Below are 26260 nucleotides of genomic sequence, written 5' to 3' on the forward strand. Positions count from 1 at the left end.
ATGCTCTGGGAATTTTATGGGATATTGCTTGTATGTATTGAAACAGCCATCAGTTACTGCAAAATCATAATTGCCAAGACATCTAAGAGCGGTGGAGTCTTTGAACTTTCATTTTTTGCTGTATTCTGAACATAAGAGGTGTATGCAGGGGTTAACAGCACCTAATCTGCTTCCCTAACCCATGAATAGGCTGCAAAATTCTAGGTAAATAGAGATCAAAATGCTTGATCTTTTTGAACCTCAGATTTTACATGGATAACTTGGGACTAGTAATCCTATTTTTAAAATATTATTTTAAAATATTTATTCAAAAGGTACACAGAAACACACACACACATGCACACGCACACACACAGAGATCTAATATGTTAACTCACTCCTCAAATGCCGGCAATGACCAGGGCTGGGCCAAATTGAAGCCAAGAGCTGGGACCACATGGGTGGTAGGAACCCAAGTACTTGTGTCATCACCTGATGAGTATGTGTTAGCAGGAAGCTGGAATTGGGAGCTGGAGCTGGGATTTGAACCCAGGCATTCAGTGTGGTGTGTGGGCATTCTAAATGGTACCTTAACTGCTATGTCAAATGCTGGCTCCTCTGATTTTAAAAGTTGTAAAATTATCTGCTCAGTATGTGATTGCTGTTATTTTTCTCCTACTGTGTTATAAAGATAGTCATGACCAACTGGTTGTTTTCTGGTTTAAGTGGCAGCAGGGGATCTTTATGTATATAATGAATAGAAACACCTATGTGGCTCAAATTTCACTACTCTCTGAACAGAAACAACTCTTTACACTAATATTATGATTCTAATTTTGTTTTCCAACCTGGTGCCAAGATAATTTGCATTGGAAAAGGGCAAGAGTTTATCAGTTCTTACTTGCTCACCTGGCACATAGCTATTTGGATGCAAACTAGCATCTTAGTTCGTCCAAATTAAGTCTTATCAGGAAACTGATATGCTAATGGAATCCAAGGTCTTGACCAAGTTGATAAAACTGGTATAGATTCTTATTCATACTGTTATGCAAAAGTCCAAACACTGTAGAAATCAGTATGTTTAAGAAAACATGGAGGGGCCAGCACCGTGGTGTAGCGGGTAATGCCACCACCTGCAGTACTGGCATCTCATATGGGCACCAGTTAGAGTCCTGGCTGCTCCATTTCTGATCCAGCTCTCTGCTATGGCCTGGGAAAGCAGTAGAAGATGGCCCAAGTCTTTGGGCTCCTGTGCCCATGTGGGAGACCCAGAGGAGTCTCCTGGGTCCTGGCTTTGGATCAGCGCAGCTCCTGCTGCTGTGGCCATCTGGGGAGTGAACCAGCAGATGGAATCTCTCTCTCCCTCTCCCTCTCCCTCTCGCTTTCTCCCTCTCTCCCTCACTCCCCCCTCCCTCTCTCCCTGCCTCCCACCCTCTGCCTCTCTGTGACTCTATCTTTCAAATAAATAAATAAATCTTAAAAGAGAGAGAACATGAAAGAAAGTAAATCAACCTCATTCTGAATCTATGGTTAAACCAGAGCAGTTATTACACTTGGATGTTTCACCTTTCCTTTTTTTTTTAAATATATATTTTTAGTTTATTTGAAAGGCAAAAAGAGAGAGAAAAATCTGCTTGCCGCTTCACTCTCCAAAGGACCCACAACAGCCAGGGTTGGACTGGGTTGAAGCTGATAGCCAAGAACTCAATCCAGATCTCCCATCTGGGAACCCAAGGACTTGAGCCATAACCCTCCTGCCTCCCAGTGTATGCATTAGCAGGAAGCTGTTATCAGGAACAGAGCTGGGTCTGGACCCAGGCATTCCCATATGGGATGTAGTTGTCCCAAGTGGCATCTTAAGCCAAATGCTTGCCCCTTGCCTTTCCTTTTTTTTTTTTTTTTCTTAAAGATTTATTTTATTTATTTGAAAGAGTCACAGAGAAGTAGAGACACAGAGAAAGAGAGAGAGAAAAAGAGGTCTTCCATCCACTGGTTCACTTCCCAGATGGTGACAATGGCCAGAGCTAAGCTGATCTGAAGCCAGGAGTCAGGATCTTCCTCTGGGTCTCTCACGCAGGTGCAGGGGCCCAAGGACTTGTGCCATCTTCTACTGCTTTCCCAGGCCATAGCAGAGAGGTGGATTGGAAGTGGAGCAGCTGGGATTCAAACCAGCACCCATATGGGATGCCAGTGCTGTAGGCCAGGGCTTTAACCCGCTGTACCACAGAGCTGGCCCCTTGCCTTTCCTTTTATAGGTGATGAGAGTGATGCACTATGTGCCATCTCAGAGTTCTAGACACTGGCAGAGACACGTTATGCTGGGCTTCCTTGCTCCACTTGAGGGCTGCTCAGGTCTTCTATCAGATGCTGAGGCTTTGCCTTTTTTCAGAGGAGGGCAGGAATCCAGTTACTTTGAAAATACTAGGAAACTTCAATAAGTTTGTGGAAAATGGAATTAAAAGTTAAGTTTATTTTGGTGCAAAAATTTGGAAATCCGTTTTGGTGTTGTGGCTCAGTAAGTCAAGCCACCTGGGATCCTAGCATACCATATCTGAGCATCAGATAGAATCCTGGCTACCCAGCTTCAGATCCAACTTCCTGCTAATATGCCTAGGAAGGCAGTAGAAGATGACCCGAGTACTTGGGCCCCTGTCACCCACATAGGAAACCCACATGGAGTTCTGGGCTCCTGGCCTTGGCCCAGACCAGCCATGGCCATTATGACCATTTGGTGAGTGAACCTCCTGTGCATTCTCAATGCAGCTTTTGCAAAGCCCTCTTAATCTAATCAAATGCTTTGGTTTGACTGCCTTTCTCCAGCTTTACCCCTCCTTTGTTTCCATCGTATGCTGCTTTTCTCCTTTGCTCATTCATTGGTCTGCACATCCCATATACCTGTGTCCTTTCCTCCTGGTACATAGTAATGGTGCTTTGCTTCTCTTCTTATTTTACCCACATGTAAACCAGAAATAAGTCAATGCCACAGTCTGTCCCTCTGTGATTCTAGTATCATGAATAGCAACCATGGGAGGTCCTGTGGCTTTGTTACCTTGGTGAATATTGTGCTTGCTTCCCCAAAGTACACTCCAATTCTATGCTGTTGTGTAGTAGCCATTTAGATGGAGCCTATGATAGGTGCGACCTGATTAGGCTAAGCCAGTGGTTGTCATTAGAAACAACTAGGAAGCTTAACACGGAACAGGGTGGGAGAAATCAGTTAACCAAACCCACCTCCCCAGAATATCTGGGAGTGGGGCATGGGCATCCGTGTTCTCCAAATGCTTCCCAGCTGAGCTAATGTGCAGCCAGTGTTGAGAACCACTGGTCTATAATCTTCAGTGCCATTTGCAATCTGTTTCTCTCTCTCTTTGCCTTTCAAATACCTAAAACTAAGAGAGTAATTAGTAAGACTCAATCAGTTATGTTATGATGTATAGTACTTCAAAATAATTTGAAAAGACACTCTACTCTTCCACTTTTAAAATAATTTTTGGTTCAATGTCTTTCTTGTAGTCTTGCTAGTCATTTCCTTATGGAATTGTATTATAAGAAAACTATGTAGTACAGTATGCATTTAAACCTATAGTTTAAACTTTTAAGATAGCAAAGAGTTAAGCTTAGAACTGTGTATAGGGGCCAGCACTCTGGTGTAGGGGTTAAAGCCACTGCATGCCATGCTGGAATCCCATACGGGCACTTGTTCAAGTCCTGGCTGCTCCTCTTCTGATCCAGCTCTCTGCTATGGCCTGGGAAAGCAGTAGAAGATGGCCCACGCCCTTGGGCCCCTGCATCTGGGTGGGCGACCTGGAAGAAGCTCCTGACTCCTGATCGGCACAGCTCTGGCCGTTGTGGCCAACTGGGGAGTAAATCAGCAGATAGAAGACCTCTCTCTCTTTCTCTCTCTCTCTCTCTCTGCTTCTGGTTCTTTGTAACTCTGCCTTTCAAATAAATAAATAAATCCTTTAAAAAAAAAAAAAGAACCACCTATATGATATGGTATCTGTTCATCTCTGATTATCTTATTTATATCGTCATTATCTCCATAGGTGTAGAAAAAACTTGTAGCATTTAAGCTATAAGCAAACTATTTTTTGCAGGAGATAGGAGACAATTTCTGCTTTTTAAGAAAGACTTGTACATTTATTTATTTGAAAATCAGAATTACAGAGAGAGAGAGGGAGAGGCAGAGAGAGAGAGAGAGAGAGAAATACCTTCCATCTGCTGGTTCACTCCCCAGATAGCCCAAATGGCCAGAGCTGGACCAGGCCAAAGCTAGGAGCCAGGAGCTTCATCTAGGTCTCCCACTTGGGTGGCAGGGTTCCAAACATTTGGGCCATCTTCTACTACTTTTCCCAGACAATTAGCAGGGAGCTGGATTGGTTGTGGAACAACCAGAACACGAACCGGTGCCCATATAGGATGAACATAGATCCTTTTTCAGTTCAAAAATACATTTTAAAAGAATTAAATAAAAAGATCTTAGTTATTTAAATATTTTATTTCTTCAATAATGGCCTCAACTATTTTTTCTTAATATTGCTTACTAATTAGAGATGTATAAAACCAATATTAATTTTCAGTTTAATATAATCACTTAGATAAGGCAAAGAAGTTTGATTCATCTAGCTATTTTCTTTCCACTTTTTCCAAATTTTCTATGGGAAGCAATATCACTTTTATAATAAAATGTTTAAGGTAGACAAATCGTTATTTAGTATCTCAGCTTTTGCTTAAGAGGTTAATATGCTGTGGTTTTAAAGGACTTCTCCACAATATTTATGATTCTTTTGTCCCAACTGGAAATGGAGTCACCACTATCTAGTTTCCTGTGAGATGGCTGTTTTTTCAGTGGTACTGATCAGGATTGCTAAACATACAGTGCACACAGGAGTCCCAGCGACGGTGTGAGCTGCTGCGGTCCCGTTCTTCCGGTCACTTTTCTCCCAAGCCAAGGCCTTTGCTTTACGCTGCGCTCCCAAGGCTGTGTTCACCTCCCCCTCTTCCGCTCCTCATTTGCTAATTGCATTTTTAGGTTGTGTGATTGTATTTGTCTTTTGTATACATCAATATACAAACTATTTTAAAATAAATTTCATTTTGACTGATCTATGCTATGCATTAGAATTGGATGGTACTAAGAGGTCACGGGCCTTTTCAACATCCCTGGAAATGAAGGGATTCCTTAGTGACCATGTCCCTTTGATGAGGTTCGTGCTTAACTTGGAAATAGCTTAGCTTTCACCTCCTTCTGCCAAATGCTTTAAAGAATGTAGTGTAAGTAAGATCTGGAAATCTGAGGTTTATTTTTCTTTAAAAATGTAAACTTGGTGTTAGTATTTTTCAGACAATTATGAGCTAACATCTAAGGGCTTTGGTTTTAGTTTTTCTTTCTTTCTTTTTCTTTCTTTTTTTTTTCCCCTGCTGATTAGGGATTCCTCAGTGGTGATTAGCAAATGTACAAATGCAATCATTTGCTAGGGCTTAATCACTCATATGATAGAGAAGTTAGTTACCCAGAAAGCAAAATTGAAGCTTGTATAACTCCCATTAGCTTTATTTTTTTAATGGCAAAAAATAAGATTTTTTTTTTTTTTTTTTTTTTTTTTTTTTTTTACTAAATTAGGAATATTGAGCCTTAGGAGGTAAATTGCAGATAAAAAGAAATCGAGAACCTGGGCAAATACATTTGTATGAACCTATTGCTACACTGCATATTATGTTGTGTTTAAAGTAGGTAGCTTATGAAGAGTTTTCTCTTGGTTATGGTGTCAGGGCAGATTTCCCTCAGAGAGATAGAGCGGGAAGTGCTCCCTAGACAGGAACACATCCTTCTTTCTTTGCATGGGGTGCTGAGCCCCTGCAGTTATAGCAGGAGCAAAGGGCAGGGTGTACCTCTTTCCCCAGGCTTACTGTATTACTCAAAGTAGTTTAGAAGAAGACAGATTTAAGACTCAATTTTTTTTTTCTTTGTACACAGGCCATATGAAGCAAGGAGATAGAGGAATGCATGTATTCTGAACCCCCTTCTGTCGAGATGGGTAATAGGAGCGAGGTCCTGACTGAGGGAGGCTGGGGAGTGGGTGTGAGCTCCTTGGCATGATGAACTAGGGACATCAAGCCAAGTGCACTGTAGGGAGCCCAGGCCTTGTTAGGTCCAGGGGTTGCTCTTCAAATGTGAAGGTCAAAAGGTTGGCTCTGTAGGCCTCCCTAGAGGACCAGCTTCTAGCGATTATTTGATGATAATCAAATTCCCAACTGCTGTTATATAAACCGCAGCACCTACACCAGCCTTCTAGTTGTCTTCCAAGTTTTCACTCTTAGGATGATCAGCTGTCCCAAGTGGCCCAAGAATGTTCCAGCGCCACTGCAGTTCTGTATCCAGGAAAAGCCCTCCGTCTTGGGGAAAGCCTTCCATGGGGTTGGTCACCATTGGTCTCCCACGGTGCTGGAGGAGGGCCACATCTTCTCACTGCTCTGAGCGCAGCCTGTGCGCTGGAGTGCGGATGATCAACGGTCCTTGATCTTTGCATGGTTTACAGTCCTCACTGCAATTTCAGGGAGGAAAGATGTGGCTGCTTCTTGGGTGTGGCCACACATTACTGTTCTGGTTATCTCCTACCGTATAACAAATGACTGCAAAATTCAGAGGCTTCAAACATAACATTATTTTATTATCTCTCCTGGCTTCTGTGCGTCAGGGATTTGAGGAAGGCTCAACTGGCAGTTCTGGCTCCCTCGGTATGACAGTAGCTATAGCTGCAACAGCTGGGGACTGGTCAATCTCTTCATTCATGTCATCTGAGTGTCTCTCCAGGGCCTCTCTCCAAATGCCTTATTTTAGCTTTCTAACAGCATAGCGGCCCGTAGGCTGCAGGATGCTTCTCTGACATTTCAGGGTTCCACAGCAAATATTCTAGCCAGTAGGAAGCAGCTGCCTCAAATGTCCCGTAGGATATTACTACACAGCATCATTTCTACCGTGGTCCCAAGAGCCAGAGGCTGTGACACAGACCCCACTTCTTGTTGGCTGGAATTTCAGCATCATACTGTAAGAGAACATATTGGGGTGAAGAGATTAGTGCAGCTATCTTTGCAAAATACAATCCATCACAATTACCGTAGCCCCTAAGATGTGAAAAATGCAGAGTGTTTCATTAAACAGTAGTTTTGTTAAAATGTAAATTTTTTTCTCATTACTTTTCACAAAGCAATTTTCATTTTGAATGTAAGCAAAAAGGTCAGTCTGTCCTAAAAACCCTTAGTCCTTAGTCACCATTGTCTCTAGGATGGTTCTCTCTCTCTCTTCCTACCTACCTACCTACCTACCTACCTACATCTCTACCACAAACCCCTGAAAATCCGACTGACTGAGATAAGTATAGCAAAAGCTCATTTGCTGCTGTAGTGGGTGTGTGGGGGCAGCTGTTTGCACGTATGCATGCTGGGACGGGGTGGAAAGAAAGGAGTAATGGGGGAGCACAAAGTGCATTAGTGGCACAGGACGGCTTGGTGGAAGATGCTGAAGACATTGATGGCTAAAGAGGGGACTAGGGACAAAGGCAGTGGCAGCTGTTTAGAAGTGGAGGGCAGGGGTCAGCGCTGTGGCGCAGTGGGTTAATGCCCTGGCCTGAAGCATTGGCATCCCATATGGGCGCCGGTTCAAGACCTGGCTGCTCCACTTCCGGTCCAGCTCTCTGCTATGGCCTGGGAAAGCAGTGAAAGATGGCCCAAGTCCTTGGGCCTCTGCACCTACGTGGGAGAACTGGAAGAGGCTCCTGGTTCCTGGCTTTGGATTGGTGCAGCTCTGGCTATTGTGGCCAATTGGGGAGTGAACCATCAGATGGAAGACCTCTTTCTCTCTCTCCTCTCTCTCTCTCTCCTCTCTCTGTGTAACTCTGACTTTCAAATAAATAAATCTTTAAAAAAAAAAGTGAAGGGCAGGTGAGGGTGTGTGCAGCATCATTTTAGAACAGTCACTGGTTCCGGATGTGGATACCAGTGTCCTGGCTCAGCCCTCTTAGACTGTGTCTCGCTGTCAGGGTGCTGAAGACCCATGAGTGATTCTTTCTGGTAGTCTCCAGCTTCTCATTCCAGGTAATGAGATGGGACTATGTAAGAAAATAGTTGTGCAGCTATTTGGGAGATTTTCTGTCAACACTAATTTAGTGAAGTTCAGAAAGGCATGATATAAATCTTAATTTAAAAAAAAGATTTATTTATTTGAAAGAGTTACATAGGGAGAGGAAGAGAGAGAGAGAGAGAATTTACCTTCCATCCTCTGGTTCACTCCCCAAATCGGGACTGGGCCAGGCCAAAGCCAGGAGCCAGAACCCAAGAGCTCCATACATGTCTCCCACATGGGTTGGCAGGAGCCCAACATTTGGGCCATCTTCCACTGTTTTCCCAGGCCATTAGCAGGGAGCTAGATCATAAGTGGAGTAGCCAGGACACGAACCAGCGCCCATATGGGATGCTAGAGTCACAGGCAGTAGCTTTACCTGCTATGCTACAACATTGGCCTCAAATCTTAATTTTTTTAAAACTCATATTCCATTGGCTTGATATATGTCTCATCTCACAACTTCAATTTTATGTATCTCGCGTGAGTTCTATTGTTTTGTTCCAATCTCATTGCATTATTCTACTGAAGGAAATTTTCAAGAAATTAAAAAAAAACCAGAAAGATAATAATTCTGAGCCACTACTTATTGAAAAGACTTTGTGTTTGGATTGTAGGAATACTGTAACACGGTGCAGCTAGATTCTGGAGTAGATTACCGAAAAAGGGACCTCCCTGCTGCAGGAAAACTCTACTACCTGTAAGTAGCTTTGCTTTGCTTTTTCTTTTATTTTTAAAAAAAGTTCTAAGTTTAACATTTGATAATTAATCAGGAAACAGCGAGAAAAAAATGAGTTTAATTATTGGAATGTGAAAGCCTGGTTCTGAAGCATGTGGTTTTTAAACTACAGAATGTTGTGATGTTAACTTGTTTAAGCTATGTTTCACTATCCATATTTGCATCATTTGTAATGTGTGATTGGATGAAAACCTAATTAGTTTTTTGGGGAGGAGTGATGACAGATGGTTAGAAAGTAATGAGTAGCCTCACAAGAGCCTCTAATATTAAAAGAATATCTTTAATGTGATAAAGTAATTAATTATTTGTGGACATCTTCTAATAAGTGTGCCATTTCTAGTTTTCCAAAATTGGTTTATTTTGTCAGGCAATCTGTTTGTATTTATCATTGTTGATTGACTTTCATATGGAACGAATGTAAGATATATAGCATATACACATACAACTGGATATAAGGATTCTGCTGAGTGGGAGCCATTTATAATAATAGATGCATTCAGTTAATGGTGAAAAACAAAAATAGTTTGCTGTAAAGTGTCATTTGTGAGAACCTGAGAAGGAAAAAAGTGCTTTGCAGAGCAAACTGGTGTTTCGTCTGTGCCAGCAGTGCTTGGCACGTGTGGGTTCTCAGTACACAGACCTGTCCAAGGGCTAATTGTAATTTAGCTAAAAGGCATGTTTCCGGTAATTTAAATTTTGATGACAACGTGCATGTGAGAGGCTCAGAAAAGTTCTTGTCTCTGCCACCTTGTAAGCAGAAGCACTTTACTGTTTTTGAAGCAGAAATTAGCTAGAAAAATCACATAATTAGAATTGCCTACTTTACAATGCACCAAGGGGACTATTTCAGTTTATTATTCAGATTCTGATGATTATTATAGGAGCTTCTTCATCTACCCTTAAGTACTTTGTCTTTAAAGTACTTTGTAATTTAAAAAAATTCTCACACCACTTGTTTCTCCTGCTTTAACTTGGACTTTTTTTTTTAAATCTCAGTTTCTTTTATGTTGGTGTTTTCTGCTTTTTTTTGATATTGGAAACCTTCCCCTGACTTTTATTTCTTGATATTCCAGGTATATAGTATCTAGAAATGAATTAGTATTATTCTCTATATCCTTTATTTCTTGGTCCTTGTCTTCCCACAAAGTGTCTCCTTTGTGGAAGAATTACAGCATTTTCCTAGTGAGAAGGCCGCTCAGGAAAGATGGGAGCTGGGTCTACATCACAGCTAAAGCAGCCTTGGGAGGATTTCCTGGAGATGGAAGGGTGCTTGGGCTTGGCCCACAGCCGTTGTTCTCTCTCTGACTTGCCTTGTGTTCTCTTTTCTCTTCCTGATGAAAGTAGCACAATCCTGGGGCGGACATTTGGCCTGATGGTTCAGAAACCCAGGTCCCACACTGGAGAACATGGGTTTGATCCCTGGCACCAGCTCGTGCTAATGTGGACCCCGGGAGGCAGTGGTGATGGCTCAAAAATTGGGGTGGCAGCAACCTCGACTGAGTTCCTGGCTCCCAGCTGCAGCCTGCCCAGCCCCCAGCTGTTGCAGGCCTTTGGGGAATGAACCAGCAGACGGAAGATCTCTTCCTCTCACTGTCTCTCCTTCTCCTTCTGTCACTGTGCTCAAATAAATTATTAAAAAGTTTCCTGAGACCATGTTAATATTTCAGGTTTAATTTTCTTTTTATCTTGCTCGAATAGGAAAACTTAATTCCCCCCTGTCATAGACCTTAATGTGTTATGCTATTTATTACCCTATGTTTTAACATATTTCTCTTTATTCCCTTCTGACCCAATATCTGAAATTGGTTCATGAATATGTGAGTCCATACTGTCCCCTTGTCAATTTCACTGGAACCCCAACTGCCTGAAAAGAAAAAACAAAATTCTAGCTTCCTTCCAAGCACTCTATCTCAGAATTTCCTATAGGTAGAATCTCACATATAACTTTTAGCTAAGTAGAAATATTCATTCCCTCTGTAATTTACTAGTCTAACTTTCCAGAGCCAATAAAAAATGTCCAAAAATGCAATCCAAATGATAACAAGGACTCCTGGAGATTTTAAAAACTACCCCAATGTTTATATGGAACAATCTATAGTTCATAATATTGTTTGGGTTCCACAAGAAGTAATTCATATAAAGCATTGCTTATCTGGGGGCTGGCACTGTGGCATAGTAGGTTAAGCCTCTGCCTGGGGTTCCGGCAGCCCATATGGGTGCCAGTTCGAGTCCAAGCTGCTCCACTTCCCATGTAGCTCCCTGCTAATAGCCTGGGAAAGCAATAGGAGATGGTCCAAGTGCTTGGGCCCCTGCACCCACGTGGGAGACCTGGAAGAAGCTCCTGGCTCCTAACTTTGGATCAGTCCAACTCTGGCCATTGCGGCCATTTGGGGAGTGAACCAATGAATGGAAGACCTTTCCCTCCCTCCCTCTCTCTCTCTGTAACTCTGCGTCTCAAATAAATAAATCTTTAAACAAAAGATATTGTTTGGCGGGCACCTCGGCTCAATAGACTAATCCTCCGCCTGTAGTGCCGGGACACCGGGTTCTAGTCCCGGTTGGGACGCTGGATTCTGTCCCGGGTTGCTCCTCTTCCTGTCCAGCTCTCTGCTGTGGCCCGGGAGTGCAGTGGAGGATGGCCCAAGTCCTTGGGCCCTGCACCTGCATGGGAGACCAGGAGAAGCACTTGGCTCCTGGCTTCCACAGCGGCCATTGGGGGGTGAACCAATGGAAAAAGGAAGACCTTTCTCTCTGTCTCTCTCTCTCACTGTCCACTCTGCCTGTCAAAACAAAACAAAACATTGCTTATTTGTATGTAATTTATTATTATTATTATTATTATTATTATTACTGAGTAGCAGATTAACAGAGACAGAAAGCTTCTATCTGCTGATTCACTCCCCGAATGCCCTCAATGGCCAAGCTTGGGCTGGGCTGAAGCTGGGAGCCAGAAATTCAATCCAGGTCTCCTATGTGAGTGGCAAGAAGCCAATTACTTGAGCCATCCTCCCTGTCCCCCAGGGTCTGCATCAGCAGGAAGCTGGATGCAGGACTGGAGCTGGGAATTGAATCCAGGTACCTGATGTGGGATGTGGGCTACCTAACTATCATTTTAAATGCTAGGCTAAACACTCTCCCCCAGTTGTAGCTTCATATCACATAAAATATAGAAATACTAGAGCACTTTTGTAAGTTCCAGATGTATGTGGCCCATCTCAAGAAATTTTGGGGCCAGTGTTGTTGCGTAGCAGGTCAAACTACTGCCTGTGACGCCGGCATCCCATATGGCTGCTGGGTTGAGTCCCAGCTGCTCCACTTCCCATCCAGCTCCCTGCAGATGTGCCTGGGAAAGTAGTGGGAGAAGGCCCAAATCTTTGGGCCCTTGCACCCATGTGGGAAACTCGAATGAAGCTCCTGGCTGCTGGCTTCAGCCTGGCCCAGCCCCTCCATTACAGTCATTTGGGGAAAGAACCAGCGGATAAAAGACCCCTCTCTCTCTCTCTCTCTCTCTCTGTTTCTGTAACTCTGCCTTTCAAATAAAGTAAATAAATTTTTTAAAAAAAGAAAAGTTTCAAATCTCATATGTAGCACAGAATTTAAATTTAGTAAGTTACAAGCCACAGAGAGCTTGAACACAAATATCCAAAGTGTTGCACAGATTAAAATATCCCGTGGTTGTCCAGTTTTTCATTCTGTGGCAGCTGCACGATCAGCTGAGACGAGTACAGGCAGTTTCTTCCTGGTTGCGTGGTGGATAGGGCCCAATGAGATCCCTGTGGAATGTGGTTTGCCAAAATCCAAGCATGCCCCTCTCAGTCCAGCACTGAGCCGCAAGTTTGCATCTGGTTTGCTTCCTGGACCAGTCCAGTTGGCGCCATCCCATCCGTGCCTTCAGAGAATCTGACTGCTTCAGGTTTGCTCTCTGCTTGCAGCTGCTGGTGCTAGAGGTTATTTTATGTATGCAATGAGCGTGTCCTTCCAAACAGGAAGCACCATGCCAAGGGCTCCACACAATGCTGCCCCAGGCCATGTTGGGGCCGTTTTGTCCTCACTTCTGTGAATGGCAACCGCTTTCTTGAGGAGAGGAGTTCAGATCTCCTGGGACTCACCCTTACTCCCCTTGTTTTTCTTCTTCATTCAGGAACTGTGTGGGTTCTTATTTTCTGCCAAGTCTGTTGAAGGAACTGGAGTGGGGGGTGTTTCCCATTCAGATACCGTATCTCCACCACACTCACATACAAACACCCCGCCCTCCACACAGACACTGCACCCTCCAGGGAAGATTTTTAGCTAAACATTAAGCAGGGGCAAGCATTGGCCCTGGGATTTTATTTTATCCTATTTATGATCTAATGGATTTATCTCTTACTGGTTCCTGGATGCTTGCAGAAAACACAGAGACCCAGGTCAGAGACAAAGGATTTCATTTGTTTTTATTATTTACTTTTATATTTATTTGAAAGGGAGAGAGAAACACACACACACACACAGTCACACAGAGAAAAAGAGAGAGAGAGAGAGAGAGAGAGAGAGAGAGAAAGCATGCTCTTCCATCTGCTGGTTTGCTCCCAAATGTCAGTGATAGCCAGGCCTGGGCCAGGATGAAACCAGAAGCCTGGAACTCCATCCAGGTCTCCACTGGGTGGCAGGGACCCAAGGACTTAAGTCATCACCTACTGCCTCCCAATGTGTGCCCTAGCAGGAAATTGAAATGGGAAGTGGGGTAGCTGGGAGTCAACCAGGCACTCCAATAAGACATGAGCATCCCAGGCAGCAACTTAACCACTGCACCAAACACCCACGACATGTCATTATTTTGTTATGTATAAAGTGCATAGTACATTGCTTATATTTTTGCTTAAGTAATTTTTAAAGTGATTTTTTAAAGATTATTTATTTGAAAGAGTTACACAGAGAGGAGAGGCAGAGAGAGAGAGAGAGAGATCTTCCATCCGCTGGTTCACTCCCTAATTGGCCGTAACAGCCGGAGCTGTACTGATCCAAAGCTAGGAGCCAGGAGTTTCTTCCAGGTCTCCCAGGCGGGTGCAGGAGCCCAAGGACTTGGGCCATCTTCTACTGCTTTCCCAGGCCACAGCAGAGAGCTGGATCTGAAGTGGAACAGTTAGAACTCAAACCAGCGTCCATATGGGATGCCAGCACTGCAGGCAGTGGCTTTACCAGCTACGCCACAGCACCGGCCCCTAAAGTGATTTTTAAGATAAAAGTCTTCACCTACATATTTATCATGTCTTGTACTCTTTATTAGGTTGTATAGATTGGAATTTCTGTCTAGTATGCTTTTCCTTTTTTCTGAAGAACTTTAACTTTTTTTTTTTTTTTTGGACAGGCAGAGTGGACAGTAAAGGGAGACAGAGAGAAAGGTCTTCCTTTTTGCCGTTGGTTCACCCTCCAATGGCCACTGCGGCTGGCGCGCTGCAGCCGACGCACTGTGCTGTTCCGATGGCAGGAGCCAGGTGCTTCTCCTGGTCTCCCATGGGGTGCAGGGCCCAAGGACTTGGGCCATCCTCCACTGCACTCCCTGGCCACAGCAGAGAGCTGGCTTGGAAGAGGGGCAACCGGGACAGGATCGGCGCCCCGACCGGGACTAGAACCCGGTGTGCCAGCGCCGCAAGGCGGAGGATTAGCCTGTTAAGCCACAGCGCTGGCCGAACTTTCATTTTTTGGCAGTAGTGATCTTCTAAGGATGAGTTTTGTCATGTTTTATATGTCTCATATCTCAAAAAGTCCTTGTTTTGCTTTTATTTCTGAAATATTTTTGCTAACTAGCTAAGTAAGGTTGGCAGGACTTTCTTCCTCTCCCCCTCCCTCCCTTTATTCCTTTCTTTCTTCCTGCACTTTAACAATATCACTTGATTATCTTCCGACCTGCACCTTTTTTTGCATAAGGACATAAATCTTATCACTGGCTGTGACGACAATTTCTTACTATCATTGGTTTTAAGCAGTTTGATTACACTGTGCCTTGGTGTGGTGGTCTTCTTCTTGCCTCCCCTCTCCTCCCCTTCCCCTCCCTTCCCTTTTGCTTTTCTTTCTTCCTTCCATCTTTCCTTCTCCCTCGCTCCCTCCCTCCCTCCCTCCCTTCCTCTCTTCCTCTCTTTCCCTCTCTCTCTCTTTCTTTCTTTCGAGTTGACTGTGTGGTTCTTGGAATTGTGGATTTAGAGTTTTTGTCTGAGAGCAGTTTTCCCCCTATTTTTCTGCATCCTGTCCTCCTCTCCACTTCCTGAGACTCCAGTTGTATCTGCATTAGACCCCTTTGTGTTGTCCCACAGGTCACTGATGCCCTGTCCATTTTTTCCAGTCTTTTTTCTGTGTTGCATTTTTGGTGGTTTCCTTTGCCGTGATCTAATCTGCTTGTAATCCCTTCCCATATATTATTCACCTTAGGATGTGGTGTTTTTCCTTTCTAGAAGCTCAACTTGGGTCTTTTTAAAGATATCTTGTCTATTTTTATACTCATGCCCTTTTCTACCTTATTGAGCATACGAGGTATATTTATAGTCACTGTTTTCATGTCTTTGTCTTTAATTCCATCATCAACATTATTTCTGGGTCTGTTTCTAAGGATGGATTTCTATCTTTTTTATGAATTTCTTTTCCTGCTTCTCATTTTCTATTGGATGTCAGACACTATGAATTTTGCATTGTTGAATGCTAGAGTTTTTGTAGTCCTTTCATTATTTTAGGGCTTTGTTCTGGGACATAATCACATCACACAGAAGCAATATTATCCTTCTGAGCTAGGCTTTGTGAAATAGGAGTGCAGTGTGTTTCTTCCATGACCAGTCATTTCTGAGGATTCTCCTTGATACCCTAGGTGTAGTAGGGCTTTGCACCATTCCTGGAGTGGACATGGACTATCTGGTCACTCCTGAGCTCAGCGGGTGATGCTGCGTCACCCCAGTGTGGGTCTCCCCCTGCGCTGAGCAGTACTCAGGTGGCAACTCCAGGGGCCCCTCAGTAGATCACTGGCCCTCGCTCTCTGTGTCCCACTTTCCCGTTTTCTACCTTGTGAAGTTGTGCTGCCATGGGATCCCCAAAGCTGAATTCTGTTTCCTCCGCTCTGGAGGAGAGTCCCCTTGGCTCTGGGTCTCTGCTTCTGAAGCCTGGGAACAGACAGTGAATAGTGGTTCACCGTGTTTGTTAACCTTCCTGGGGATTGCCGTCCTGGAATTATGGTCATCCTTGCCTGCACACCAGCACTGAATATATTTTAGACCATTTCTAGGTGGTTAAGGCAGAAGTAAACTTGGGTCCTTGTTAATCCATCATGACCAGAAACTGAAGTCTCTAACCTGTTGTTCTGAAAATGAATAAATAAAAGAAAAAAAATCAAGTGTTTTCGGTGCCTTTTAAAAATTAACCAATCCTTAATATAGCAAAGTTGTTAATGAAGGAAGCTTCTCTCTATAGAAGTTTCACAAGTAACAAGTGTAAAAAGGGTGGCAGAGTTAGAGTACAACTAGAATATCACCGTTTTGCAAAACCCTCATAATTTAATGGACCTAGCTAATGATCATATTCTACAATAATTGCCACAAAAATAGAACCCTGAATTTTATCAGTTTGCAGAAAATGCAGGTGCAAGGGAATATGTTAAGTAACATCATGTGAGAACATTCACCGAAACAGACTACAGATTTGTTTTAATGACAAATAAATTGCTTCTGTAACAAATAAGAAAAAAAGAGATAGAAGAGGGAACCTGTAAGTTAGAGACGTAAGGAATATAATAGCCTTCGGCAGGGTAGGAATCTTATATGGATCCTGAGTCAAACAAACGGTGAGAAGAAAACCAAAAAGGAAACAAAACCAAAAATTATGGGGCAATCCAAGAGATTTAAACGTTAACTGTGTATTTCTTGACATTGAAGAATTATTAACTTTGTTAAATGTGACAAAGGTGTTATATTTATATTTAAAATTTGCTTTTACAGTTTTATCAGGATATAATTCACACATAATTCACCCATCTGAAAGTGTACAAGTCAGTGGGTTTTAGTATATTCACAGAACCGTACAGTGATTACCACAATCAGTTTAGAGTGTTTGCTCATCCCCAGAAGAAACTCTGCATCCTTGATCCATTGTTGCTGCCCACATCCACCAGCTCTGCCTGTCACGGCAGTTCATGTAATGAGTCACACAGGATGTTGTTCTTGGTGATTGACCTCCAGTTAACATCAGCATGTGTGAAGTTCGCCTGTGTTGTAGCATGGGTCAGAACCTCACTCCTTTTCATTGCTAAGTAATCTTTTTGTACCAACACATGCTTTTTATTTGTCCATTTTTCAGTTGATAGACATTTGGATTGTTTCTGCTTTTTGGCTATTGTAAACAATGCAGCAGTGAGCATTCTTGTACATGTTTGGTGTGAACTTATTCTCATTTCTATTGTATGGACTTGAGAATAGGGTTACTGGGTTGTGTAGTAATTCTATATTTAGACTCCTGATTAACTTATAGACTGTTTTACAAAGCTTTATCATTTTATAGTCCTACTGATAGAATATAAGGATTCCAATTTCTCTTATCTAAACCAATAATTATTATTTTGTTATCTGTTTCTTTGATTAGTGCATCTGTCATAAAATACCATAAACTGGTCAATTTAAAATGTCAGAAATTTGTTCCCTCTGAGGCAGATGTTTGGCACAGTGATGAAATAGCTGCTTGGAATGCCCACATTCCATATTGGAGTGCCTGGTTGAGTCCTGGCTCCTCTGCTTCCGATCTAGTTTCCTGCTAATGTACAGGTGATGGCTCAAGTAGACAGATCTCTGACATCCAGGTTGGAAACCTGGATAGAGTTTCTGGCTCCCAGCTTTGACCTGGACTAGCTCCAGCTATTGAGGGCATTTGGGGAGTGAACCAGCAGATGGAAGATTTCTCTCTCTCTCTCTCTTCCTCTCTTTCTCTGCCTTTCAAATAACACAAGAAAAGGGAAAAAAAAAAAAAAGTCTCACAATTCCAGAGACCAGTTATCCAAAGTCAAGGCATTGGCAAGACTGTGTTCTCAGGGAAACTTCTAGGAGTGAATTCTTCCTCGCTCCTTGTAACTTCTATAATTTGGTGTTGATACTTGGTGTTCCTTAGCTTGTAGATGCATCACTCCAATCTCTGCCTCTGTCACCACTATGCCATCTTTTTATGTGTTTCCTTCCTCTTTTTCTAAGGATACTAGTCATACTGAATTAAGGGACCATTTAACTAATTACATCTGCAATGGCACTATCTCCAAGTAAGGTCACATTTTGAGGTACTGGGGGGTTAGGAAATTCCACAAATCTTTTTTTTTTTTTTTTTTGAAGGAGTGGTTGTTTTTTTTTTTTTTTTAAGATTTATTTATTTATTTTGGCGGGCGCCGCGGCTCAATAGGCTAATCCTCCGCCTTGCGGCGCCGGCACACTGGGTTCTAGTCCCGGTCGGGGCGCTGGATTCTGTCCTGGTTGCCCCTCTTCCAGTCCAGCTCTCTGCTGTGGCCAGGGAGTGCAGTGGAGGATGGCCCAAGTGCTTGGGCCCTGCACCCCATGGGAGACCAGGAGAAGCACCTGGCTCCTGCCTTCAGATCAGCGCGGTGCGCTGGCCACAGTGCGCTGGCCGCGGCGGCCATTGGAGGGTGAACCAATGGCAAAAGGAAGACCTTTCTCTCTGTCTCTCTCTCTCTCTCTCTCTCTCTCTCACTGTCCACTCTGCCTGTCAAAAATAATAAATAAATAAATAAATAAATAAAAGATTTATTTATTTATTTGAAACTCAGAGTTACAGAGAGGAGAGGCAGAGAGAGAGAGAGAGAGAGAGAGAGAGAGAGGTCTTCCATCCACTAGTTTACTCCCCAGTTGGCTGCAACTACCAGAGCTGTGCTGATCAGGAGCCAGGAGCTTCTTCCAGGTCTCCCATGTGGGTACAGGGGCCCAAGGACTTGGCCATCTTCTACTGCTTTCCCAGGGCATAGCAGAGAGCTGGATCAGAAGTGGAGCAGTTGGGACTTGAACCGATGCCCATATGGGATGCTGGCACTACAGGAGGCGGCTTTACCCGCTACGCCACAGTGCTGGCCCCTCTACATATCTTTTTAGGAGGTATAATTCAAACCCAAATGCCATCCTAATGGGTATGAAATGATATCTCATTGTGACTTTGATTTGCATTTCTCTGATGGCTAATGATGTTAACCATCTTTTCATACAACTATAGCAATTTGTGTGTATCTTCTTAGGAAAAAAAAATCTATTTAGGTATTTTCTCATTTTTAAAATTGGGTCATTTGTCTTTTTATTGTTGAATTGAACTTAAGTGTTCTTTATGTATGTTAGGCACAGTTTTCTCGTCAGATATACAATTTGCAAAAATATCCTCACATTCTGTGGTTTGTCTTTTTATTTTCTGTATGGTGTGTTTTGAAGGACAAACACAATTTTGATGCTCTTCTATTCATATTTTTTGTTTCTTGTGCTTGTGGTATCATATTTTAAAAACCTTTAATTAATCCAAGGTGTCAGAAAGATGTATATCTATGTTTCTTCTAAGAGTTTTATGGTTTTAGCTCTCACATTTAGGAGTATGATTCCTTTTTAGTTAATTTTTACAAAATTATGGTTAGGTAGGGATCTGACCACATTCTCTTTTATATTGATACCCAGTCATCTCTGCAACATTTGTTGAAAAGACTGTCCTATTTATTGAATTGTGTTGACATCCTTGTTGAAAATCAACTGACTATAAATGTGAAGACTTATTTCTGGACCTGCAATTATGTAGGGGTACTTCAAAATGCTCATGGAAAGATAAGTTTATTTTGGTGGAAAAATTTGAAATCCATAGTTTCTTCATGATATATATATTCCAAGAATTTTTAAAATACCCTCATGTTCCACTGATTTTGTCTGTTCTTATGCTGCTACTACACTGTCTTGATTACTTTAACTCTGGACTAAGTATTGAGATCAGGAAGTGTGAACCCTCCAACTTTGTTCTTTTTTCTCTCCCCAAGATTGTTTTGGCTATTCTGAATCCTTTTAATGCTCACATGAATTTTACTAGCAGTTTGTTAATTTCTACTAAAAAAGCCAGCTGGAATTTTAATAAGGATTATATTGAACCTATAAATCCTTTCAGAAATATGGCCATCATAATAATATAAGTTTCCAACCCATGAGCGTGAGATGGCGTGTTGTACCTAAGCCTGCCATAACAAAGCCCCACAAAGCAGTGGGTTAGGATAACGGAAATTCACTCTCTGTCACTGTGCTCAAAGTTTCGAGTGTTGGCAAGCTGGTTTCTTCTGAGCGTCTTAAAAGAGAATCTGTTCGTGCCTCTCTCCTGGCTTCTTCTGGTTGTTGGAAGCAGTCTTTGGCATTGGAAAAGCCTCATTCCAACCTCTGCCTCTGATTTCAGATACTGTTCTCTCTGTGTGTCTCTGTGTCCAAATTTGCTTTTCACATAAGTGCACCAATCATTAGAGACCACCCCAATCGAGTATGCTATGGTTTTGATACAGTTTGAGGGTCCCCAAGGCTTCATGTGGAATGCTAAGATGATACAAACTTAATTTGATGGTGATGTTTAGAACTGGGGCTTTTAGGAAGTAGTTAAGATTAGATAAGGTCACTGGGGGGAACCACATGATTGAATCCTGGTGGCTTTATTAGAGGAGGAAGAGTAACCAGCCTCTTTTCTTTATGAAGTAGTTTGCTTTGGGTGTTTTGCTATTTTAGATTTTTTTTAAAGATTATTTTGCTAATTTAGATTTTCTAATTAGTAATGAGTAATATGCAATATAATCTCATTTTAACTTTATTATATCTGCAAAGTGCCTATTTCAAAATAAGGTCATTTTTGTAGTTACATGGGGTTAGGACTTTGACATGTCTTTTTGGAGTTTATCCTGTAACAAATGCCTTCTCATTTATTTTAGTCTTTAATTTCTTTCAACAATGTTTTATTGTTTCCAATATGTAAGTCTTATAATTCTTTTATTAAATTTATTCATAAGTTTTGATTCTTTTTGATGCTGGCAGAAATGAAATGATTTTATTAATTTCATTTTTGGTTTCTTCATTACTACTGCATAGAAATACAGTTGGTTTTCACATTGATCTTAAAACCTAGAGCCTCCTGAACTTGCTAATTAGCTTCTTAATAGATTTATTAGGGTTTTATAAATACAAAAAAAGGTCATGGGCCGATGTAGTCTCCATCTTCCTCTCCATCTGGTTTTACTTTTCCTTTCTTGCTTAATTCCTCAACCTAGAACCTCCAGCACGATGTTGAACAGAAGCCTTTGTTTCTGATCTTAAGGGGAAAGGCTCTAGTTTTTCACCATTGATTATAATTATGTTATCTCTGGGTTTCCAATAGATGCCTGTTGTCAGGTTAGGGACATCTCCTTCTATTCCTAGTTTATTGAGTGTTTTTATCCTGAAGGGGTATTGGACTTTGATAAATGTATGTATTTTTGATAAATGTATTATTTTGGGGCTGGTGCTGTAGCATAGTGGATAAAGCTGCCGCCTGCAGTGCTGGTATCCCATAGGGGCACCAGTTCAAGCCCTGGCTGCTCCACTTCCAATCCAGCTCTCTGCTATGGCCTGGGAAAGCAGTAGAGGATAGCACAAGCCTTTGGGCCCCTGAACCAGTGTGAAAAGATTTGGAGGAAGCTCCTGGCTTCTGGCTTTGGATCAGCTCAGTTGCAGCCATTATGGCCAACTGGGGAGTGAGCCAGTGGATGGAAGACCTCTCTCTCTCTCTCTCTGCCTCTCCTCTTTCTGTGTAACTCTAACTTTCAAATAAATAAATAAATAAATCTTTTTAAAAAATTATTATTTTGTGTCTATGTAGGTTCTCCATTCATTCATTATACAGGGTATTTCATTCACTGATATTTGGATTTCAAATCAATTTTATGTTTCAGGTGTAAATACACCTACTTGTATTGTTGAATTTGGCTAGCTAATAAGCTGTTGAGAATTTTTGTGTTTGTATTCATAGGAGATATGGTCAGTGGTTTTCTTGTGTGGCCTCGTACAATTAATTTGGAAGCATTCCTCTTCTATTTAGATTTTCTTTTCTTCCTGAGTCAGTTTCAGTAGTTTGTGTCTTTATAGGCATTTGATAATTTCATCCAGGCTATTAACTCATTGGTATAGTTATTCATAGTACAGAATGAATATTCCTTATCCAGAATGCTTCAGACTGGAAATATTTTGGATTTCAGACTATTTTGAAATATTTGCATAGATTTCATTGATTGAGGATCTCTAATCTGAAATTTGAAACTTTGTGAACAGGATACTGAAAAAGTTTTGGATTTTGGTCCTTGGATTAGAAAAGCTTGACCTTTAGCTCCTTTTCATTTCTATGAGTTTGGCAGTATTATCTCTCTTTCATCCCTGATTTTTGGTTCATCTCACTAAAGTTTTGTTAATTTTGATTTCTTTTTTCAAAAATCGACTTGATTTTGTTGTTTTTCTGTATTGTTTTTTCTATTTCAATAATTTCTGCTAATCCTTATTATTTCTTCTTGAAAGTATTTGTGTATTTTCATCTACTTTAAAGACAGAGTGACAGAGCAGAGTGGAAGAGAAAGAGAGCTGGAGACAGAGATATTGATTGACTCTATCCACTGGTTTGCTTCCCAAATGCCTGCAACAGCCAGGGCTGGGCCAAGCTGAAGCCAGGAACCAGGAAATCCATCTGGGTCTCCCACATGTGTGGCAGGGGTCCAAATACTTGAGTCATCATCTACTGCCTCTCAGAGTGCATTAACAGGACCGGCACTCTGATACGGGATGCAAGCCTCCCAAGTGATGGGCTAACCTGCAGCACCGTAACACCCTTCCTGTCTCCTTAATATTTCTCTACTTCCTCTTGTTTGTTTTTCTAAAGTGTTTTTTTTTGTTTGTTTGTTTTTGTTTTTTTGAGAGAGAGAAGCATAATTACAGACAGAGGGAGGGAGAGATAGAGAGAGGGAGAGACCTTCTATCTGCTGGTTCACTCCCCAAATGACCACTATGGCTGGAGCTGGGCTGATATGAAGCCAAGAGCCAAGAGCTTCTTCCAGGTCTCCCACATGGGTGCAAGGCCCCAAGCACTGCTTTCACTGCTTTCTCAGGCCATAGCAGAGAGCTGGATGGGAATTACAGCAGCCAAAACTTGAACCAGCACCCATATGGAATACTGGCACTGCAGGCAGAGGCTTAACCGACTATGCCACAGCGCCAGGCCTTCCTTCCTCTTGTTTTGGGTTTCATTTTTGCTCTTCTTTGTCCAGTCTTATGGTGGGAGTTTAGATTGTTAGTTTGATAGTGTTCTTTTACAATTAGATATTTATGACTATAACTTTCCTTGTAAGGACTATTTAAGTGCATTCCCAAAGTTTTGCTATGCTATGTCTTCCTTCTTTGTACTCCAGAGTATTTTCTGATCTCCATATCTGACCTGTTGGTTATTTAGGTGTGTGCTGTTTAACTTCCATATATTTGTGAATTTCTCAAATATCTTGAGGTTATTAGTCTCTCATTTGATGCCATTGTGATTGGAGAACACACTTGTGTAGTTTCAATCCTTTTTAATCTATTAAGGCTTGTTTTATGGCATAAGATATGGTCTTTTCTTGGGAATGTTCCAAGTACACTTGAGAGAAATATGCCTTTTTCTAGGCAGAGTATGTAGATGTCTGTTAGGTCTCGTTTGTGTGTAATGTATTTGAAGTTTGTATTTCCTGTTGATCTTCTCCCTAATTGTCTAACCTGCTATCGCAGGTTGGATATTGAAGTTTCCAATGATCATTATTGCATTGTCTATTTCTCCCTTTAATGATGTCAGTTTTTGCTTCAAATGTTTTGGGGCTATTTTGTTAGGTGCATGCATGTTTGCAATACCGTCCTGACAGATTGATCCTTTTGTCTATAAAATGTCCCTTCATCTAATCTCTAATCACATTTTATTTTAAAATCATTCTGTCTGATATTAGTATTAGTCGCTATTTTTATAATGTATCTTTTTTGTCCTCTTATTTTTAATCTGCATTGTTGAGTCTAAAGAAAATCTCCAATTGACAGGACATACCATCAGCCTCCCATATCCGTGGGTTCTGCATCAGTGGATTTAATAAACTGTGTATCAAAGATATTCTAAACCAAAAATTGCATCTGTACTGAACATGTACAGGCTTTTTCCTTGTCATTATTCTCTAAACAGTATTCATGTAGATGGGCCCTATCATATGCTGATTCAACTTCATGTTTGTTAGACTTTATGATGGTGCAAAAATAGCACTTTAAGTTTTGAATTCTGATCTTTTCCTGACCTAATGATCTGTAGTCCAGTGCTCTCCCATGCTGCTGAGCAACAAGCCATAGCTCCCACCAAGTGCATGAGCACAAAGTTCAGTCACCGACATTTATGGTATTACTGCGTAGCAAAGCCATGGCATCTGGTAGAACAGGTGTGCTAGATGCAGTTTCAACTTAGTGATATTTCCCATTTATAATGGTTTTATTGGGATGTAAATCCATCACAAGCTAAGGACATTATACCAACTATTTATATAGCATTTATGCTGTATTAGGTACTATACTCTAGAGGTGCTTTAAAATATATGGGAGGATATACATATGTTATGCATAAATACTGTGCCATTTTATATAAGGGATCTGAACATCTGCAGATTTTGATGTCTGTGAGGGATCCTGAGACTAAGCCTCCACAGATTCTGAAGGATGATTCTAATTGGATTTTGCTTTTTTATTTAGTCTGCTGTCTTTGCCCTTTGTTTTGTATATTTTTCAAAAGACTTATTTTATTTATTTGAAAGGCAGAATTACAGAGAGAGAGCGAGAGCGAGAGAGAGAGAGAGAGAATCTTCCATCCTCTGGTTCACTCCCCAAATGTCTGCAACTGCCAGAATTCGTCTAGGCCAAAGCCAGGAGCCTGGAACTCCACCAGGATCTTCCAAATGGGTGACAGGGCCCCAGTCCTTGGGCCGTCCTCTGCTGCTTTACCAGGCCCATTAGCAGGGAGCTGGATCAGAAGCAGAGCAACTGGGACTCAAACTGGCACTCTGATGACCTGCTGCACCACAATGCTGGCCTCTGTTTTGTGTTTTGTGTCTTTTTTTTTTTTATCCCTATTCTTCCTTTGCTACTTGCTTTTACACAAGTGAATTTGAAAAAAAAAAAATTATTTGAGAAGCTGAGAGACACACACGGAGACAGACACCTGTTTACTCCCCAATATTTGCAACGGTTGGGGTTGGGCACAGCTGAAGCCGGGAGCCAGGAACTCAATCCAGGTCTCATGTCAGTGACAGGGACTCAATCACTTGAGCCATCATTGTTGTCTCCCAGAGTCTACATTGATGGGAAACTGACATCAGGAGTTGGAGCTGGAAATCAAACTGAAGTCCTATGATATGGGATACAAGTGTCTTATCCATTATGATCAGTGCTAACCCCAAGAACTCCTATTGCTAATTTGAATGAGTAAGGCTTTTTAGCAAAGTTATAGCTGTGTATAATAAACAAAATCCACAACTTTTTGTTTTGTATCATGTAGAGCACAATCAGGCAGGCTGTTTGCAAAATGTTTGTCTCTTAAAGTCACAAAATTATTTGACATAATTTAGATGTAATTTGAATATTTAGTAATTAATCTTATATTAATAACTCAAGGGCTATGAATTAAAAAATTAATTTCAAGGGTTTGAAACTGTTTGAAACACTTTCTAAAAAGTAGCATAGTGGGGCTGGCGCTGTGGCGTGGCAGGTAAAGCCACCACCTGCAGTGCCAAAATACCATATGGGCGCCTGATCGAGTCCCTGCTGGTCCATGTCTGATCCAGCTCTCTGCTATGGCCTGGGAAAGCAGTAGAAGATGGCCCAAGCCCTTGGGCCATCTGCCTGGGAGACCCGCAGGAAGCTCCTGGCTCCTGGCTTTGGATCGGCACAGCTCTGGCTGTTGCAGCCAACTGGGGAGTGAACCAGCGGTTGGAAGACCTCTCTGCCTCTCCTTCTCTCTCTGTGTGACTCTGACTTTCAAATAAGTAAATAAATTTATAAACAAGAAAGCGGCATAGCAGGATCTGGCACTGTGGCATAGCAGGTAAATCTGCCACCTGTGACATCAGCATCCCATATGGGCACCAATTTATGCCCTGGCTGCTCCTCTTCTGATCCAGCTTCCTGCTGACACACCTAGGGAAGCAGCAGAAGATGGCCCAAGTGATTGGGCCACTGCACCAACACGGGAGAGCCGGATGAAGCTCCTGGCTCCTGGCATTGACCCAGCCCAGTCTCTGCTGTTGCTGTCATTTGGGGAGTGAACCAGAACATGGAAGAGCTCTCACTCTCTGTCTCTTCCTCTTTCCCTCTGTAATTCTGACTTTCAAATAAATAAATCTATTT

General features: G+C 42.0%; 1 protein-coding gene across 1 annotated transcript in view; it reads left to right on the plus strand.

The window, feature by feature from the left end:
• The window catches only part of AFG1L (AFG1 like ATPase), a 195011-nt gene that overhangs the window by 112820 nt on the left and 55931 nt on the right, over window positions 1-26260 (plus strand). The window contains exon 8 of the mRNA XM_062187646.1: window positions 8716-8798. Within this exon, the coding sequence (XP_062043630.1) occupies window positions 8716-8798 (83 nt within the window). The remainder of the gene's footprint in view (window positions 1-8715; window positions 8799-26260) is intronic.

The sequence above is a fragment of the Lepus europaeus genome, chromosome 3, assembly GCF_033115175.1.
Source record: "Lepus europaeus isolate LE1 chromosome 3, mLepTim1.pri, whole genome shotgun sequence".
NCBI lineage: Eukaryota > Metazoa > Chordata > Mammalia > Lagomorpha > Leporidae > Lepus > Lepus europaeus.